Consider the following 19,618-nt stretch of genomic DNA (forward strand, 5'->3'; position numbering starts at 1 on the left):
TTTGACATGTCTTTCCTTTGTTTGCACCACCTTCTCTATTACACTCTTGACCTTGATCTTTTTTTTTTTTTTTAATATTTACTTTTCAGTGTTAGGTGGACACATGTATTTATTTTATTTTTATGTGGTGCTGAGCATCTAACCCAGTGCCTCATGCATGCTAGGTGAGCACTCTACCACTGAGCCACATCCCCAGCCCTTTGATCTCTTTTTTTTTTTTCCTTTACATGTTTTCTCTTAGATTCATGGCATTTGTGCCAACTTTTTGCTGTTACATTTTACATGTTCATTTCCAGGCTTGACCTTTCTATATTAACTAAATGCAGCTGTGTCTACTTTCATATTTTCTTTTTTCCACATGAATTCTCTTAGACATTTCAAACTTGGGGTTAAATCTCTCCCTTGGCACTCACCCCAAAAGATAACAAAAGTGCAGAGCCAGCAGGTACTAGTGATGAGAGAAGAGGATGTGAAGTCCGATATTGTCTTTTTGTTCCAAATGTCGTTAGACAAGGTACACATAAAGATCCGAACTTTTGACAGCATAGCCCATTCTTGGAAGCTATTACATCAGATAAAATGCAGAACTACCCAATCCTGTAAACCCAGTTGTGTTTAGAGGGTATGTATTGGGCATTTACACTGGGAAGTTAGAAGGCTATAGGTTTTTTTTTTTTTTTTCAGTACAGAGTTCAGGGTACCTTTTATTTTGAAATCACATATTAAATATGAAGGATTAGCACTGGTATTATCCTGACTCAAATTGAGATCGGTCAGGTGCTTGGGAAGAAGGGACTAGATAGAGTGTCTGGAATATTGACTGAAAAGGTTAGGATTTAATTTTGTAAAAAGCTGATGAAGCCAAGTGCCATTTTATTTACTGTCCTTTGGAAAGTGATCATTTTTACCTTAAGAAGGTATAATAAATGATGTCTGAAATTTTCATGAAATTTACACTGTAGAATAAGGAGAATAAAATCACTGTTCTTATTTGTTGATTGCCAGTGAGAATAATATTGAAGACTTTGAAGCACATCAACCATTTAAATGATGTTAAAATGTTTAAAAAGGTACTTAGTATCAATCCTCATTACATATTAGTCAATAAATGATAACTTAACCTCTAAAAAGGAGGAAGAGAAAGGTACAATTTGAGCTTTCCTGCACAGTATATCCTGATATAGCTGGCAGATACCATGAGACTTGTTGCTTATAAGGTGATCATAGGTCTTCTAATAGCTGGCTTCCACCATCTTCAAGCAAATGGCTTAGAAGGGATAGATCAAACAGCTATACTTGGTAACATCTTCTGGGAGCAACATTGGTACTTTCTTTTTAGCTGTGCCACTTTCTCCCTACTTTGAATTTCCAGTGGTGTACTTCCTTCACCAAGTGATCTTTTCTCGTCTATGATTTCCTCTTCTATAAATTATCGGAACTTTTTGTTAATATGTCTATATTAAAGCATAGTTATAGGCTCTTTTTCTAGAGTGGACTAATGATCAATGACGCTGTTGAGTCCTCACAGCTGCCACAGTTTTGCCTACCATTGTGCTTTTTTTATGTTCCTTTTGGCATTTATTTTGACTCTCTTTATTTTTATTTAAGCATTGAATGAGATGGAAGACATGGTGCAAGAAGATGGAGAGGTAGTGGCTGAGAGTGGAAATGATACACCTGCTCACAATCAGGCAGTCATCCCTGTAGATGTCGATGAGGAGCAAGCAGGTAATCAATCATATGACTCTTCACTTGTCATCCTGAAACCTGGAGCCTAGATTGTAATGAAGAACAAGAAACTCCAAGAATGGTTGTTTTCTGCCCTTACAGCTTCTAGTGTATTGTTGTTTTGTGATGGAGGCCTATAACTTTGGCATCCTCCTCACTGCATGTATGTATCTCTTACCAAATATTTTTTTTATTAACTTTAATTACAGCAACAAATATGTGTAGTTGCACTCATTATGTGTGTACATGTGTATTAAAAAAGAAATCACTTGGATAGTTAATGGGAAAACAAACAACCTGGTTAAATTTTTTGCTTATACTCTCCTCATTTCAGTGGGGAAGAAGAGCAGACGTGAGTTTGACCTGGCTTAGTAAATAGATCAAAATCTTCTCTCTGTTAGTGGGTGACTGATGGCAGCCTTAGATTCATAGCCCTTTAAAGATTACCTAATACCAACCTTCATATTATAATTGGAGAATCTGATGGTGTTTCAAAAGTTTGAGTGATATGCTCAACACTACTGAGTCAGTGTGACAAATGAGATTAGAACTCATGTTCTTACTACTAATCTATTGGAAAGTTACTTTGTCTTTGAATTGGAAATACCTTTACCCTTGTTTTAAGTGTCTTACAGATGCAGTCATTTATTCAACAAATACTCATTGAATGCTGACTTTGTGCCAGGCATTGTACATTATAACAGGAAGAAGATAAAATTTTTTGAAGCTTACTTAATAATATTAATCACTTATCAGAGAAAATTGGGTCAGAAGAGCTAAAGATTTAATGGCTGTACTATCAAAACAAGGCATTTTTTACATGAATACACGTACTCATAACCAAAATGTAATATTCATCTAGCCTTTAAGACAGACCTGTAGTCAATTAAAGAATGCAGAGAATTGCTCACTGGTCCCATATATGTTTGAGATTTATCTTTACTTGCTTTGCCTTGACTTAGGCTACATATTTTCCCAGGTTTGTAAATGTATAAGTCAAGGCAAAGCAAGTAAAGATAAATCTCAAACATATATGGGACCATATTTTTTAAATGATTATAACTTATTTTGATTATTTTTATGATAATTTCTTCTACTTTTTGGAATAGTTAGGATCCTAGGGTAAGGGCCATATTATCTTCTATTTTAATTTTCCATTAGGAATGTGTAAGGTTTATTGACATACTAGTCGTATTTAATACATACATAGTGCTTTAGAGTTAAAACACTCCTCATGGTACCTCATCTAGGGGTATAGATAAGATCCACTAAAGTGAGTGACAGGTGAGGCTCCACAGAGCAAAAATGACATCTGTGACAATGATCCCTAGAAATAATACTTTGTGTGAGTTCTTTTTTTAGGCAAAGAGTAACTGTTAGTCCTGTGATTTTTGTTTTAGGACCCAGTGGTCTTCAGCGTGTAGTTAAACCAACCCCAATTACTGTTCATGATTCAGAGAGTGATGATGAGGAGGACAGTCTGGAACTCCAAGAAGTTTGGATTCCTAAGAGCGGACCTCGGCGTTACTCTGATCGCGAAGAAAAAACTGGAGAGCAGTTGCAGTCCAGGGAATTGTCAGGTGAGAGGTGATGTCTTACTCTGACCTGTCAGTGAGAGTCATCATCATAACTGACCAATTGGTCTTTGAATTTGTCCGTACCACAGCTTGTGGTGTATTTAACATAGTTTTTATGAATTGTGATAGGAAGCAAGAAAGGCAGTAGGCCAACTAAGAGGAGAATCTGGGTAGTGCTATTGTGAGCAAGTGCAGCACAGCAGAAATTGATGATGAGGGCTCAAGGAAGAGAAGAAGTAAGAATCCTGTGGAGGTTTTAGGTAGTTTATGGCATCAAAGTTATCAAGAATTGCCAGGAGGCCTGTGTCCCATTTAAGGATTAGCTCCTGAGTCATCCAAAGCTCCCCAGCTAATACTCTGTCCACTTGTACTTGGTGAATGTTGGTGGCTAGTTTAGTGCTTCAAGGAGCTCTAAAGTTTGTTTTAATAATCCCTTGCCTCCCTTTAAATAACTTTTAGGTTTATTATTTCTTTGTCTTGCCTTCCCTTTCATTTCTCAGAACTATATGCTCACCACTTTTAGCAGAGGGTGGTTTGTTTTTTATTTTTAATACTGAGAATTGAATCCAGGAGCACTCAATCACTGAGCCACATCCCCAGCCCTTTTCATTTTTAATTTTGAGACAGGGTCTCATTAAATTGCTTAGAGTTTTGCTAAGTAGTTGAGGCTCGTCTCAAACTTGCAATCCTCCTATCTCAGCCTTCCACGTTGCTGGGATTATAGGCATATGCCACATGCCCGTCACAAAGGGTATTTGTTATTATTGTTGTTGTTCTAATTGTCCACTTTTCATAAGGTGCCCTCCTCACTCCTTAATATGTTTAAATGTTATACATTTAACTCTGCACCTAAAATATGTGTACACATCTGTGTATGGAAAGCTTAGTTATTTTGGATTTTAAATAATTTACTAACTATTCACTGACTGTTCAATTTTTAGTTTATGCCTTTTATAAAGAAATTCAGATAACAATGTTGTGGTTGAAAAGAGCCTTTATGGAAATTAAAATTTAGGCAAAATAATGTGACCAGCTTACTAACCTAATGTTTCCTAGAGTTTGTTTTCTAAAAGTAGCAACTATAGTTTCCATTGATCAAACAAAACCTTATTTGTTAATTCCTTTCTGTATTTATTGAGCCTTACTATACCCCAGCTATAGCATTAGGCACCATTCGGGGTACAGAGATGAACAACTCATGGTCTCTTTGTCTTTATGGAACCTCTAATCTAGTCAAAGATCAGGTCAAAAACATAGATAACAGTATTGCCAGGCATATGCTACAGAAGTTTTTTGGGGAGCAAATGCAGAAGAGATTGTATAGAGGTCCCAGTCGGATGAATTGGGAAAAAGAAAGGCCCTGAAGTATACTAAGTGAAGCAGAGGTATACTGAGAGAAAAGGTTGGGGCTGGAGTGTAAAATACAGATAGAGGAGACTAAATGAAAAAACAATTTGGAATCATATCATGGCAAGTCTTGAAGGCTGAGCTAAAGAATATACAAGGTAGGCATGAGGAAGTCATAGAGATTTTATAGTAGTTCAATGATGTGATCACAGTTATACTTTAGGAAAACTAGTGTACATTGTTTCCTGTTCCAAATTTACTCTTGCCTTTTGTCCAGAATTTGTACTGAAATCTTTTCTTTTCCTCGGGCCATTCTTCTTTTTCTGTAAGCAGTAAGTGGAAAAGGCAAGACTCCACTTCGAAAGAGGTACAACTCCCATCAGATGGGCCAGTCGAAGCAGTTTCCCCTCGAGGAAAGCAGCTGTGAGAAAGGCTGTCAGGTCACCAGTGAGCAGATCAAAGCCGATATGAAAGCAGCTAGGGATATTCCTGAAAAGAAAAAAAACAAGGATGTTTATCCCAGCTGCAGCAGCACCACCGCCAGCACAGTGGGAAACTCCAGCTCTCACAACACTGCTTCTCAAAGCCCCGACTTTGTAAGGACGGTGAACAGCGGCGGCTCTTCCGAGCCTAGCCCTACAGAAGTGGATGTGTCCAGGCAGTGTGTCTGCTCCCCCGGTGGGTCAGAGGACTCTGAGGCCATGGAGGAGGGAGATGCAGAGAGTTCTGTCTGCCCCAGATGCTGCTGTCACAGGCCCCAGGAATCCCAAAGGAGAACTAGCAGGTGTTCTGATGAGGAACGTCCTTCAACCAGCCGAGCCTGTGTTGTGAATGGCCCGGATGGTACGAGATCCGCCTTTTCCTTTAGGACTCTGCCACAAGGGGGGTCTTCAGGCCCAGCACATGATGAGAGGACTAATGTGAGTGGCTCTGGGGCTACAGGTGAGGACAGGAGGGGGAGCTCCCAGCCTGAGAGCTGTGACGTGCAGTCTAATGAAGACTACCCTCGGAGGCCCCTTACCAGGGCCAGGAGCAGACTGTCCCATGTACCGCTGGTATCTGAGTCAGGTATGACAATGCTCCCAGGATTAGCAACTGCAGGGTAGGGCTGGAGAAAGGCATACTCTTGTTCATAAGTATCCTCACAAAAAGCCAATTTGGCAAATTAAATTCTGTTTGGGGGTTCTGTTAATCATACAGATTTTAAACTAATTTTCAGGAATGTTTTAGAGGGTGGGGGTATAAAACATTTTGTAAAATATTCAGCCCAGAAATCTCAAAATAGTTCAGCTTTAAAAAATATATGTAACTTTGTATTTGCCCTAAATCCAATATTGCTTCTGATGTCTAAGCCCCAGTAGATAAAACTCTGCTCCCACACTTAGGGAGGTCTTAGAAAATGTTATACCTTGGCCAAAAGTTGCCAGGGTTGTGGAAACACTGAGCTCAGGGCAGCTTCCTGGGTAGACCCCTTAAAAGGACCTACCTCTGCAGTATTTGGTCTTTTTTTTCTGAAATCTACTTTTGTTTCCAGTTATATTTGCCAGGAGTTAAGCAGGTAAGTAAGTAGTTTTGCTGGGAATTACTTGGGTGAAGGTATACTCAAAGCACGTATATGTTTAATTTCATTAATAGTTATAATATATATATATACCAAGACATTGGATTGAGCAAAAGTAAGCATGTTTCTTAATCACAATTCTGTTTTACTAAGTATCCTCCTTTACTATGTTATTAATACCTATCAGAGAATTATTTTATCCAAGTGTCCCTCTGTTTTAAAATCAGCCCTCCAGCATAGGCAGGGTCAGTGCTTTTTACATACTAATTAGAGCTAGTTGGATTGTGTGGAGTTAAACTAAGAAAAAGAAGCTTTCAGTAAGATAGATATGAGACCTTAATTATTTGTAAATCATCCTAGATTGTAACATAAACTTATATTAAAATACATGAGTTCTGAGTTCTCATTATGCTTTGCAAACACTAGCTCTGTCATATGGTGAAAATAAGTCTCCCTGCTTGAATTTTAAATGTCTTATGATACCTTTGTTTAAATTGTGGTAAAGTATACATAACAAAAATAATTTACCATTTTGAAGTGTGCAGTTCAATAGCATTAATGTTGTACAGCTGTCACCACCATCCAGCTGAACTTTTGCATCATCCCAAACTGATATTCTTAAACAAGTAACTCTTCATTATGAGACCTTTTGTTACTTTTGTTTTTCATATTTGAAAGTCAAATCTGCCTGTTTTCCTTTTTTTTACCTTTATGCCACAAAAGAGCTTCCATACTTTTTTCAGACAAATGTTCACATCTTCTCATTCTTTTATTCATTTATTTTATTTTACTTCTTTAGTTTAGTCAGTTCAGAATTGCATTAAATTGACAACTGAAAAGAAAATTTATCATTTTTATAGCACTGAATCCTCCCTTTTAGGAAATAATGCTAAAGTTCTATAGGGTTTTTTGTTGTTTTTATTTATTTATTGTAGTTGTAGATGAATAGCATATCTTTATTTTATTAGTTTCTTTTAATGCTGTGCTAAGGATTGAACCCAGTGCCTCACATGTGCTAGGCAAGTGCTCTGCCACTGAGCCACCACTCCAGCCCTCTACAGACGGCTTTTTTGATGGTTATTTTATTAACTATTGGGATTTTCACGTTTTAACTTTTTGCTTTGTGTTTTGCTTATACCCTTTACCATTTTGTTCTGACTTGTTTCATGACTAAAGTTTTTTTTTTTTTTTTTTTTTTTTTTTTAGGTTAAATAACTCCCTGGATTAACAAAGAAAATTTCATTTGTGTTATGCTTTTTACTGTTGACATTCTTTGCTTTGTTTTTGTTTTGTTTTTTAATTTGAGTAGACTCTTTATGTCTATGTGTTTTACTAGGTAAATTATTTCTTAATAATTTTTAAATACCATACACATGTATGTTTACTTTCAATAATACATTTTCTGGAGAAATGTCAAAGCACTGATAGTAATATTATTACTCAGGTTTCTTTTGGAAGGAGCAAGTTTCCTGAATGGTTTATAAATTATTTTTAATCTAGCATGTTTTTGATATCTATTAAAAGCCATTCTTCCTTAACAGTTTTAATGATAGAACTCTAATACAGGAAGACATTTGATTCTTGGGAATTGTTTAATCAGTTCAGAAATAACATTTGAGTTCTTTGATTTTTGATTTGTGACCTTGTAGAGTGTTGAAGTCATGTTAGAAGCGTGATTTCCAATTTGTGCGATTTCTAATTTGGGGAATAGAGACTTGTAAGTGTGCAGTTCAGTGGCATTCATGTTGTATAGCTGTCACCACCATCCAGCTGAACTTTTTCATCATCCCAAACTGATATTCTTAAACAAGTCGTTTTATCTGCGTATAATAATTTATAAAATAAGTATCACCAAAATATTTAGTTTGGTATTCAGAGAATAGCACTTAGGATTAATATAGTTCTCATAAATACTAAACTCTTTCTTTCCTGACACCCCAAGATCAGTTTCTGTAGCATCTTTGACACTAATATGAACCACACTATATTTAATTCTGTGTTTTATTACCTGTCTTTGCAGTTGCCTGACCTTTTGAGTGCAGGGACAGTGTCTACTTGTCTACTATATTCCTAGCTTCTAGCACCACGTATTTCACATGATATAGGGCTTAGTGAATAGTTGTGAACTTAATAAGGGTAGAAATCATATTTTTTTCAGTGTCCTTGAGAAAAGTGTGATCGGTAGAACTCCTTTTTGCCTTCAACCAAAGCAGCTCCTGTCAATTGTTTTTGCATAGAAGAATTTTACAAAAACTCCAGAGGATGTAGAAAAGGGTTCTAGTTTGTAAAATACCACCTGGACTAGATCTCTAGATTTTTGTCTAAAACCAAACCTTTGGGAATTGTCAGTATTTGCCTCTCACTTTTCTATCTTTCTTTGTAATCTTTGGTTTGAGTTTATAGGGGAGTGTTTATCACCTAACCATTGTATCTTAAGTGGGATGTATGATGGGGGTTTGTTTATAAAAGTCAACCATATTTCATTCAGTATATACTTTGCAACAGTATGATTTAAAAATGAATACAATCATATCTTTTCCTTAAATAGAATATAAGTGGTTTTAAGTTTGAGAAAACAAGTTTTAATAAGACTGGAATATTTTCATTTATAATTGTAATGTTTTAGAAAATGAAAAAGATTGCAAGTTTTCTAGCATAGCGACTGATGGCAGATTGCCCAAGTTTGCCTCCTGGTTCTCACTTCGTATATTGACAAGCCATTTTACCTTTCCATGTCTAGCTTCCTCATATATTAAATGAGGAGAATAATAAATCTAATTCAGGGGACTGCTTTAAGGATTAAATGAGTTAATACAAGTAAAACTTTTAGAACAGTGCCTGACACATAGTAAGTGGTTAGTATATTTACTGTTATGTACCTGTGATGTGTTCATTCATTCAAGTGCCATGTCATTCAGGAAATGTTCACGTTAGCTAATTGCTGGTGGCTGACATTAAAGCAAAGATGAAATAAGATGGTGCTTCAAGGATCTTTTACTTTAAATTTGGAAACAAAACAAGTATGTGGGGAACTACAGAATAGTATACCATGTTTGGGGGTCCAGGATAATTTTTAGCAAGTGGCAGTTGAGCTGAACCTTTCAGGGATGGGTAGTATTTCAAAAGGTAAATTCAGAAAAGATGTTCTGGGCAAAGGGAGCTAGAGTGATTAATGGCTTCAGAGACATTGGCAATGAGAGAGAACAAGGATATGGAGATAACTAGCAAATCCCCACCCCCACAACCCGCCAATGTCAGGCATTAAAACATATTCACTAAACAGCAGTCAGTAACTTGAAGTTTTTTTTCAAATGTTATTTTATTTTTGATACTGGGGATTGAACCCAGGGGCACTTTCCACTGAGCTATATCACCAGCTCTTTTTATTTTTTATTTTAAGAAAGAGTCTCTCTAAGTTGCTTAGGCCTCACTAAATTGCTGAGGCTGTCCTCAAAACTTGTGATCCTCCTACCTCAGCCTCCCAAGTCACTGGGTTACAGGTATGTGCCACCATCACTGAGCAGTAATTTGAATTTCTTTAGAAGGAAAGTCATAAGTTGTAAGTTAATCCATTGAAGTACTTAGGATGGGGTGAGTCAGAGAGACCATAGATTGGGGATGTTGATTATATTGTTGGAGTGGCCCAAGTATGGAAAACTCTTTTAAGTTTGATGTAGATATGTTTGAGATACTGGAGGGTACTACTAATTTACAGCAGTCCCTTAGACATACTAATCTATTGGATTCCATTGGGAAACAAATTGAGATTTGGGAGTTGCCTTGATGGAGTTTGTACATATGCATTTGAATGTTCTCTATTGAAGGAAAAAAAAAGCAAAGCTAATATTTGGGTTTTTTTTTTTTTTTTTTTTTTGCCTTTTCTAGAGGTTACCAAAACAAAGCCACGTCAGGCCATGAAACGGAAGCGGACAGCAGATAAGTCCACCAGTACCAGTGATCCTGTGATTGAGGATGACCATGTGCAGGTAAACAAAAAGCCTTCACTTACCTTTCATAATCCAACCCAGTTCTTGAGTAGTGCAAAGAAACTGAAATCCTTAGTTTCTTTACCTCAAAGAAAAAAATTAGTAACAGCTACTTCTCGGTTATACCCATGAAACATTTAAGCTCTAAAAATAAAAAGAACAGAAAAATCCACTTAAATGTAACTTATGTTTTTTTATCATTGTAGGTTCTTGTTTTGAAATCCAAAAATCTTGTTGGAGTCACTATGACCAATTGTGGAATCACAGATCTAGTACTGAAAGACTGTCCCAAGATGATGTTCATCCATGGTATGTATTTGATTATATAGTATAAGACCATCATGAATGACTTTAAAGAATTAAGAATTCATAAATACTACAATAACATTAGTACATTATTTGTTCTTTTAATGTCGGATTACCTTTAATTTTGTCCTTTTTTTTTCCTTTGGTTCTCAAATAATTTGTTCATAATAAGGATCCATGTGCCAAAACTTGGTTCATTTGGTAAATAGCATCTCCTCTGAAAGATAATTGCTTCCTGATCTCAAAGAGTGGATTGAAAGCATGGGTGGGTGCTAGAGTCAGATCCACGTTAGTTTGAATCCTAACTCAGCCATCTTTTGCTGTGTTCTTTCATATGTCTTATGTGTAAATGTTTTTGAAGAGAGCTTACCAGTTCTGCATTGACTGAGATCATCAGTCTTGTCCTCAGTCATAATTCATGACACAGTGTATTTAATCCAAGCCACTTTTTCTATCAGCCACATTTGTGTCTTGTTGCAACTACCTCTATTCCGTCCTCTATGCTCAGGTATTTTATGTGTTCTTCCTGTATACTTTTCATGTCTTTACTTATTTATAATGTCTGTCTCAAATATAAGATGTTGCTTTTTGTGAGCTTTTAAAATTTTAGGTACATAGTCTGTTTATTTTTTCCTTTTCACTCAAAATTATATTTTTGATATCCATACATGTAAAATTAAGCATATCTGACTTGTTCCTCGCCTTGCCTTGGGCGAGTTATATATTCTGTGTCCATTTTGCTTAGTCTATAAAATGTGCACAGTTATGCTTAACTCGTGAAGCATTCATGAAAGTTAAATGTAGTAACTGATGTATCCGGCATATGTGTGTGTGCGTGGTTACGTATCTATACATATCATGGTATGGGATCTGACCCCTAGTAAACATTAATCTAGTAAATATTAATCTGTGTTATATAAGTATTACAAAACACATTGGCTTTTCTTTGTATGTCTCTGACAATATTGATAGTAAACAAATTCCATGAAAAGATGCTTAGTAAACATTTTGTCAGAAATGAGGTGAATCCCAGAAAGGAGATTCATACACTACCTCTCCCTTGCATTCTATAAGACTCCAGACCCTGGGGACCCTAGGTTCTGTGTTCACTCTGAAGAGGTAGTACTTTTCTCTAACCCAACCAAAGAGTTTGTTGGTCCTAAAACATCTAATAAATCACTATTTTAATTTCTTATTAAAATAGAAAACGTGAGCTCTTCAAAAATCTCAGCTATCATACAACAAGATTCTTTTGAGCCATTCTGTCAGCATTTCACCCTCCAACTCTGAGCTTATCTAAGCATTCCTCTAAAAGGAATAAGAAAGTTTCTGAGAATCTGGTTGATTTCCACTTCTGCACTTGACTCTTGAGTCTTCTCTAACCTGTTAATGAGTCACATGGCCTCATCCCCAGCCTTTTGCTCCTTTAAGCAAGTTGTTTAGTTCAGTTTATCATGGGACAAAAGATGTTAAATAAATAGCTCAGTCTTTAGTTACTTGCTAAATTAGTGACAGGTGAGATTAACCTTAACCATGTTTGGTTTTATTGCAGAACCATTTGATCTTTATCACCATCTAATCCCCTTTCTCTATCCTCCCAGTCTTCAACACCAGTTCCCATTCTTTGCATCACATCACAGAGGAGAAAATGAGCCTAAAAGGCAGGGCACTGGCTCCGTGTTTAAATAGCAAAGTTAGTTACAGGGAAGACTTACAGGGGAATATGGTATTTGTGTCAGGTATCTTACACCTGTATTTATGGAATGTTAAAAACATCAGGCAAATCAATCTTCTGGTTTCATAATCTGTTTCATTTAATACTGTCTCTTGAGTTGGATCAGGCCGAAATTTGTGATTTAATAAAGGATATATGGCTGGGGATATATCTACAAGGGTAGAGTGCTTGCTTAGCATGTGCAAGCCCCGGAGTTTGATTCCCAGCACCATACACACACACAAACACAAAAAAGAAAGATGATACTTTCTTAAGTTGATGTACTAGTATAGTTAAGTGCATTTATTATATCAGTTATTTTTTTCTATTACCTCATGTTCCATATTATAAACAGGAACACTGCTTAATCATGTTGTAGACCAGCATTTTCAATAGTACTTTTTGTAATGTGTATATGTTCTGTGTCCAAACTGTTTAATGTGATAAACACTAGCACATGTGGCTGTTGAACACTTGAGCTCATGCTTGAAGAATTGTAGTTTAATTTTCTCATATTTTAGCTTATTTAAATTTAAATAGTTCCTGATAGCTGATGGTTACCAAATTGTACTATACAGCCTTAGACTAAACTACTCAGGTATTTCTGGGCCTTTTCTTCCCTTGACCCAAGGTTCTGTTTCTGTACTTGTGATGGAATTAAAACCAGCTTTGCTCTTACCTGTGAGTGAATGTAAGATAAGATGTGCTAATTCCAGATTTATTTGACCATTTACCACAAGATTGTATAAATTAATAGTTATAATTCATTCTATTCAATAAATATTTTCTTAACAATTCCTGTGTGGGCAAGTCATTTTTTAGTACTTGGTTTATTTGACAGTAAATTCATAGAAAAAAAAGGCACTTTAACATTGCCTCTAGTAGCTTGAGGGCAACCAGCTTCTTTTGAACTGAACACAGTGAACTTTCAAATCCTTTTGTTAACTGTTATTTGTACTCTATCATAATACTTGACTCATGTTAAAGATGTTTAGAACTGCAACATCATCTGCTAATAATATCTAGGCCAGTCCTCCAAAGATGCTAGATGTTTGTACAAATTACTTATAGAACTTGCCATTGTTTTCATTTTGTAGCTACCAGGTGCAGGGTACTGAAACATTTAAAAGTTGAAAATGCACCAATTGTAAACCGGTTTGACTATGCACAATGCAAGAAACTGAATATGGATCAGGTATTAGACCAGATACTAAGGATGCCTCCTGAGAGAAACCGTATCATATACCTCCGCCCAATGCAGCAGGTAACAAGCTATGCTCCTTTCTAATGATACATGTATTGTGGTTGACATTTTATTTATTTTATCTTCAACCTTTTGGACTCAGCATTTATTCATTTGCTCAACCCACAGTAATGGTTCTTGAGATTCTGCAGAGTTCTTTTAACCAATCTAGACTGTCTTTGCTAATCCTCATTAATGCTTCTCTACTAGATTTTTATAAAGTTTTTAGCAAGTTATATAGGGACATTGTCATTCAACAAGTTTGTATACTTATTAATAGTTACCTACGACTAAGAGCATAGACTCAGAGTTCAAACTGCCTGATTTATATTCTGGCTTTCTGACCTATAGCAGATTTCTTAACTTCTGTGTCTTAATTTCTTAATTTGTAAAATTAAAATACAAGAATATACCTAGAGTTATTGTTATATTTCAGCTAATATATGTGATATATTGTAACAGTTGCTTGTATATGGTAAGCAATAATGTGATAGCTACATTTATTATTTTTATTGTTATTAAAAGCAAATTTTTATATGAAATTATGCTTGATGCCAAAAGAGAGTTTAAAAAAAAAAAAAAAAAAACAGTTGAGAACCCCTGGGATCAGTGTGAGAGCTAGAGCCCAGAACAATCAATTCAACAAATAAATTTTTGAGTGACTCAGTATTAAAAATTTGCTGTATGCTATAAAATCCAGAGAACACTTCCTTCCCCAAAAGGAAATAAACTTGTGTACCACTGAGATGGCCAGGTGGGATTTCATATTAGAGATTGGTAAGAGGGTGTTCCATGAGAAGTAAACAATGTAAACAGAGGCTACAAGGTGGAGAAGTGTGTTCTATCCTTAAGAAGACTTGTGATTTAGGTCAAATGGGTGTGTGCATTCAGATATAGTCAGTACTAAAACCTGTAAAAGCCTTTCTCAGTAGTGACTTCTGGGTTGATTGAGATCAGTTACCCAAATCAGGATTCTCTGGCTTTCTGGGTACTTACATAACAGTGAGAGATAAATCCATGAGTCTGCTGATCAGAGACTTGCCCCCCATTGTAGCAGGCTGTGTTCAGATTCACATATGACTATTTGATTTTCAAATCAGCCGAAGATTTTGATACTGAGAGGACCCAAGGAAACTCATTCAAGCACTGGGACATAGATCCCTAAGACCTTCTTTCTTGGTCCAAGACCTCTTTATGATATCTCCCACAGGTGGACACACTAACTTTGGAGCAGAAGCTGTTTAGTGGTCCATATCCCTATCACATCTGTATTATTCATGAATTCAGTAACCCTCCCAATGTACGGAACAAAGTGCGCATTCGCAGCTGGATGGACACTATAGCAAACATCAATCAGTAAGTAACTCTGACTCTGAAAAGCCTTTTCAGTCATTTCTCATAGTGGAGGGTCCATGAAGCAAATCTCAATTATTCCTCCTTTTAAATCATTCCATCTGAGCTTTACAGGCAAGCATGTCATGAAATTAACATTTGTGAAAAACTGAGGGAAATGAGAACTTAAAACTAAAGAGCGTGCATGTATATATGTAGCTTTTTATTTTCAAACTTACAGTTATACAAGAACAGACTAATTGTATGTTTGACTATTTCTTTGGTTATGGGACATGCAAAAGAGATCAAGTTGAAGAAAATAATAAGACTGCTATTTTACATTATCAGAAAATTAGACTTTCTATGTATTTGCTATATAAATGTATTAAGCATTCTCTATACTCAAAATATTTGCTAAGAGAATGGTTTTCTTTCACCAGTAGGGCTTTGAAAATAGTAAAAAAGTAACTTTGACCTGATTAGACTTAACATTCTCTAGTTTGAGTGCTATTAGAGTCAATATTTTGTCTGAGTTGTTTGTAGAATCTGGCCTAGAACATTTTGATGGCTTCTTTCTACTCAACACCCTAACATTTTCAGTTTTCCAATTTTTGTTTAATTTTACCTGTTTCCTCTAGGGAGCTCATTAAGTATGAATTCTTCCCTGAAGCCACTCGAAGTGAAGAAGACTTGAAGAAATACCCCAAATACCCTTGGGGGAGAGAAATCTATACTTTAGAGGGTAATGTATTTACCAATGATTAGAAAGCTAAATAGCTGTGAGCTGGATGGAAGGACATGACTTGGAGAAAATATGAATGGGAATCTCTGAATACCTGCAAGAAGCAGGAACCAAATAAATATTGCTCTGTCCGTATAAGTCTTGCTATCTAGAACAAACAGAGTAATGATGAAAGACAGAAAGTGGTGAAAATTTAATGTGATTTGAGAGTTAGAAGTAACTTGAAGCACCTGGCTCAATCTCTGTTTTGCATTAAAATGCTACTTAAGGAAAGTACAGAGTTTAACCTTATCAGCACTTCCATACCAATAACACTTTTGCCTCTGTCTTCTAATTTTAGGTGTTGTGGACGGAGCTCCATATTCCATGATTTCTGACTTCCCTTGGCTAAGATCACTGAGGGCAGCAGAGCCCAACAGCTTTGCCAGATATGATTTTGAAGATGATGAAGAAAGTAATTATGACCTGACTTGATTTGCATTGTGTAGTTTGGGTATATCCTACTAAATAGTTAATATTTTGTTTGAAAAAGAACAGGGAAACTTTTAAATGGTTTTCCATATAAATATTTTATCCCTCATCTCCAAAAAATAACTCTGAATTTGTACATTATAGATGCTCAATAGACTCACTATGTGTATGTGACAGGGAAGATTCCTTCAGATAGATTTTCCTATTAGATTTCTTTGTATTATATAAATTTTTAATTTTGTTGTTGTTCTGGTTGAACCCAGGACCTTGTACATACATATGGTGCATACACTATAGCACTGAGCTCCATCCCCAGCAAATTACCTAAATATTTATAATCTTGTTACTCTTTATTGAAGTATTTATCAACAATACTGTTACAAAATTGTTCTCCTACAACTTATGAGCTCTTTGATGCATGGCACATGGGAACTATGATAATTTAGGTACAGAAATTTAGGGAGAAGTTTTTAATAGAGTCCCCAGGTATTAAGGCACTTGTATATTCATTTGTAGCTACATTTTTTAAAGAACTATTTTATAGGGGAATTAAGTTTTATGAACTACACATACATGTATATGACCTACCTGTCTGGTGTGTCATTAGTTGACCAGGGGGTTTCAAGCATATCTTCTCAGGCATCAAACATGGTATAAAACTAAAGCGATAAGGACTCATTCCATGAACTCTTCATACATCATTATGTTATATTGTCATGTGTAGGAGTATTTTCTGGACCAGCATATCAAATTGACTTTCTAAATGATTCTGATTCTGTTTATTGTATGTGTCTTCCCTTCTCTCTCTCTCTCTTTCTCTCATTTCCAGGTACTATCTATGCTCCTCGACGGAAAGGACAGCTATCTGCAGACATCTGTATGGAAACAATAGGGGAAGAAATCTCAGAGATGCGGCAGATGAAGAAGGGTGTGTTTCAGCGAGTAGTGGCAATTTTTATCCACTATTGTGATGTTAATGGAGAACCAGTTGAAGATGACTACATTTGATTGGTTCTTCCTCCTTTCCAACTATTCTGACAGAAAGCAGCTAGGGTCATCCAGTTGCCAGAATGCTTCACGGGGTCATGGGGCATGGAGGTTGGAGGCCCTGGCTCAGTTTGGTTTATAGGAAATGTATAACGAACATTGAAATTGTATACAAAGATTTGTAAATAGCAGAAATATACAGACACTTCCTAAAGTACCAACTTTATATCATATGTTTATACAATTTAATTTAAAAATTTACTTTAATGAAGGCAGATAATTTGAGAGTTCATTTTGTTCTTTTGTTTCCTGACTTAGTTCATTAAAGTGTCATTTTTTGACTGAGCCCCCATTTACTATATTCTTAATAATCACCGTCATCCCCTTAAATCTGTGCCTTTTTCTTCTCGAGCAATGCTGTTTGAGTAAATCTGTTGAAGAGTGTGTCTTGTGTGCTTTTTTTGTTATTAAAATACAACTAAACTGTATAGTCAAAAAGGCTATATGTTTCTGTACAAAAATGTGGTTCTTTTTTTCCCTTGATATTATAGTTGCCATGTTTCTTTAAATAAAGACTCATGTGCTTAAAAAAAATGAATTTGAGGGAGAAATGGAAAAGTTTCCAAAGCATTTCTAGTTATTTATTTCCACATTCAATTGTGTATATGCTTTATCTTGAATATAAAATAAAAGTTTATTAAAAACTTTTTTTTTTTTTTGCCTTGGACCTGAGTCCCTTTTTTTAAGGAAGAGTAGCAAATACTGCACAAAATAGTGATATATAGAGTTGTCTAAATAAGTTTCCACAGTTGTCCAGTTTGAATAGTGTTTGTGCCACCATGCCTGGCTGCAGTTCTTAATTCGTTTAAAGTTTCATGACTGCAAGAGCTTCAACTCAGAACTCTGTATAATACAATCTTGGGATCAGCAAAATTTCCCAGAATTCCTGGTCATCAGAAGATGGCCTTTGTCCTTTCCAAAGAACAGAAATTATCCTGATGTGGCATGATGTATATTGTATTATAGTGTCAGGAGTCAGAGCAAGAACTTTAGAGCAACACCTGTCTTCTAGGTATGGCTTTGCCACTTGGGAGCTGAGTAAAGTTAGCAAGGTACATCAGCTGAAGTTCTTCAGAAAAAATTTCAAAACCCTCCCCTGATGGAATCACAGTGAAACAAATTGTTTGTCATGAGTGACTGTCTTGTGGGAAGTAGCATACTGGAAAAAGGGTTATATTAGATCAAAGGAAGTTATGATTAAAAACATAATAACATGCTGCACATAGCAAAAACTTAGATCTGAGTTCTGCAAACAGAATATTCCAGAAAATTAGAACATACCCTGGGGGAGAAGTTATTAATTACAGAATAAAAACACTGTACTGATAAAATAGAATTCCTGCTTACTGGCATGTTAAGCTACTTGCTGATGAAAACAATATGAGGAGCCAAACTCAAGCAGCTCAGCTTGAGTATCTGTTTCAGATACTGGCGGTTGAGAAACAAACAGGAGCACACAGTGTCTCAGGATGTCTGTAGGACAGGTTACATTAAAACATTTGTATGGAATCAATGCCTATTAAATATCCAACCAATCCAAAATGGAGACATCAACTCTTACTCTCCTGTCTCCTGATAAACCACTTCCTTAAGCTTCTGAGTATGAGGAACCTAGATTAAATGAGGACATCCCCCTAACACCTTTGGGAGATTTCCCACTACCACCACCCTTTTTCTAATAACTTCTAAAAAGAGTGATTTTAAGTGGGAACCTGCACTATAATGTTGTATAGAGGAGGCCAAACAATTGGGTGAAATGCTGAAAATTTTTCCAGTGCTAAGACAAAATAACCATAATCTAGCACATGATGGCTTACCTTTTGCATCTTTTAAGGAGATGCAAAAGTCTGTAATGGAAAATGGGGTACAGTGCCATTTCTATCAGAGGTTTAACTGAAGGCATTGCCAAAGCATATGAAATGATTACACGGGATAGGAGACGCTAATGAGAACAATACTTAGAACTTCCTGATAGAACCTCTGGTTCCAAGAATGGCGAGATGACCTTAATATTTTTGCAGTTAATAATCTCAATAATGGGGTCCCCATAATTTTTGGTCAACTTACAGGCCAAAGGAACTCTAGTATTGTAGGCCAACCAGTAATGACTTGGGGCGCAGTCTTCTCAGGCTGCAGTTAGAACCTGGCATAGATGCCTGATATGAAAACTCCCACTGGCTCTTTTTCACAAATCTTCCAGGGAGCCACAGAGCCATATGTGGGTTTTGTCAACAAGATGCAAAATGGAGATTAAACAATGGAGAATGGAGGGAAGGAGATAGGAAAAGGAAAGGCAGTGGAATGAATCATATAATTTTCCCATGTATATATGTGAAAACAACAGTGAATTCCACCATCATAAATATCCATAAGAATGGGACCCTAACTAGAAAAAATATACATATTCCATACTTGCATAATTATATAAAAATGGATTCTGCTGTCATGTATAACCAAAAAGAACCAATTAAAAAAAAATTGAAAGCACTGAAGCTGCTAATGTGTTGGCCCTTACTGTGGCTTATGAGAATGCTAATCAAGATTGTAAGAAAGTTCTAGTTCCT

The 19,618-nt window shown here is 36.1% G+C and overlaps 1 protein-coding gene across 3 annotated transcripts in view; it reads left to right on the plus strand.

The window, feature by feature from the left end:
- The window catches only part of Fbxo38 (F-box protein 38), a 50,325-nt gene extending 32,674 nt beyond the window's left edge, over positions 1-17,651 (plus strand). For 2 of the 3 annotated variants that reach the window (XM_026384377.2, XM_026384378.2), the window contains 10 exons: positions 1,609-1,728; positions 3,129-3,308; positions 4,986-5,720; positions 10,099-10,199; positions 10,406-10,508; positions 13,317-13,483; positions 14,673-14,818; positions 15,433-15,536; positions 15,877-15,990; positions 16,837-17,651. In XM_026384377.2, coding sequence (XP_026240162.1) covers positions 1,609-1,728; positions 3,129-3,308; positions 4,986-5,720; positions 10,099-10,199; positions 10,406-10,508; positions 13,317-13,483; positions 14,673-14,818; positions 15,433-15,536; positions 15,877-15,990; positions 16,837-17,015 — 1,949 coding nt within the window. In that variant the 3' untranslated portion in view covers positions 17,016-17,651. The remainder of the gene's footprint in view (positions 1-1,608; positions 1,729-3,128; positions 3,309-4,985; positions 5,721-10,098; positions 10,200-10,405; positions 10,509-13,316; positions 13,484-14,672; positions 14,819-15,432; positions 15,537-15,876; positions 15,991-16,836) is intronic. The other variant, XM_026384379.2, reaches the window with a different exon arrangement.
- Positions 17,652-19,618: the final 1,967 nt, after the last annotated feature.

The sequence above is a fragment of the Urocitellus parryii genome, chromosome 1, assembly GCF_045843805.1.
Source record: "Urocitellus parryii isolate mUroPar1 chromosome 1, mUroPar1.hap1, whole genome shotgun sequence".
NCBI classification, from domain to species: Eukaryota; Metazoa; Chordata; class Mammalia; order Rodentia; family Sciuridae; genus Urocitellus; species Urocitellus parryii.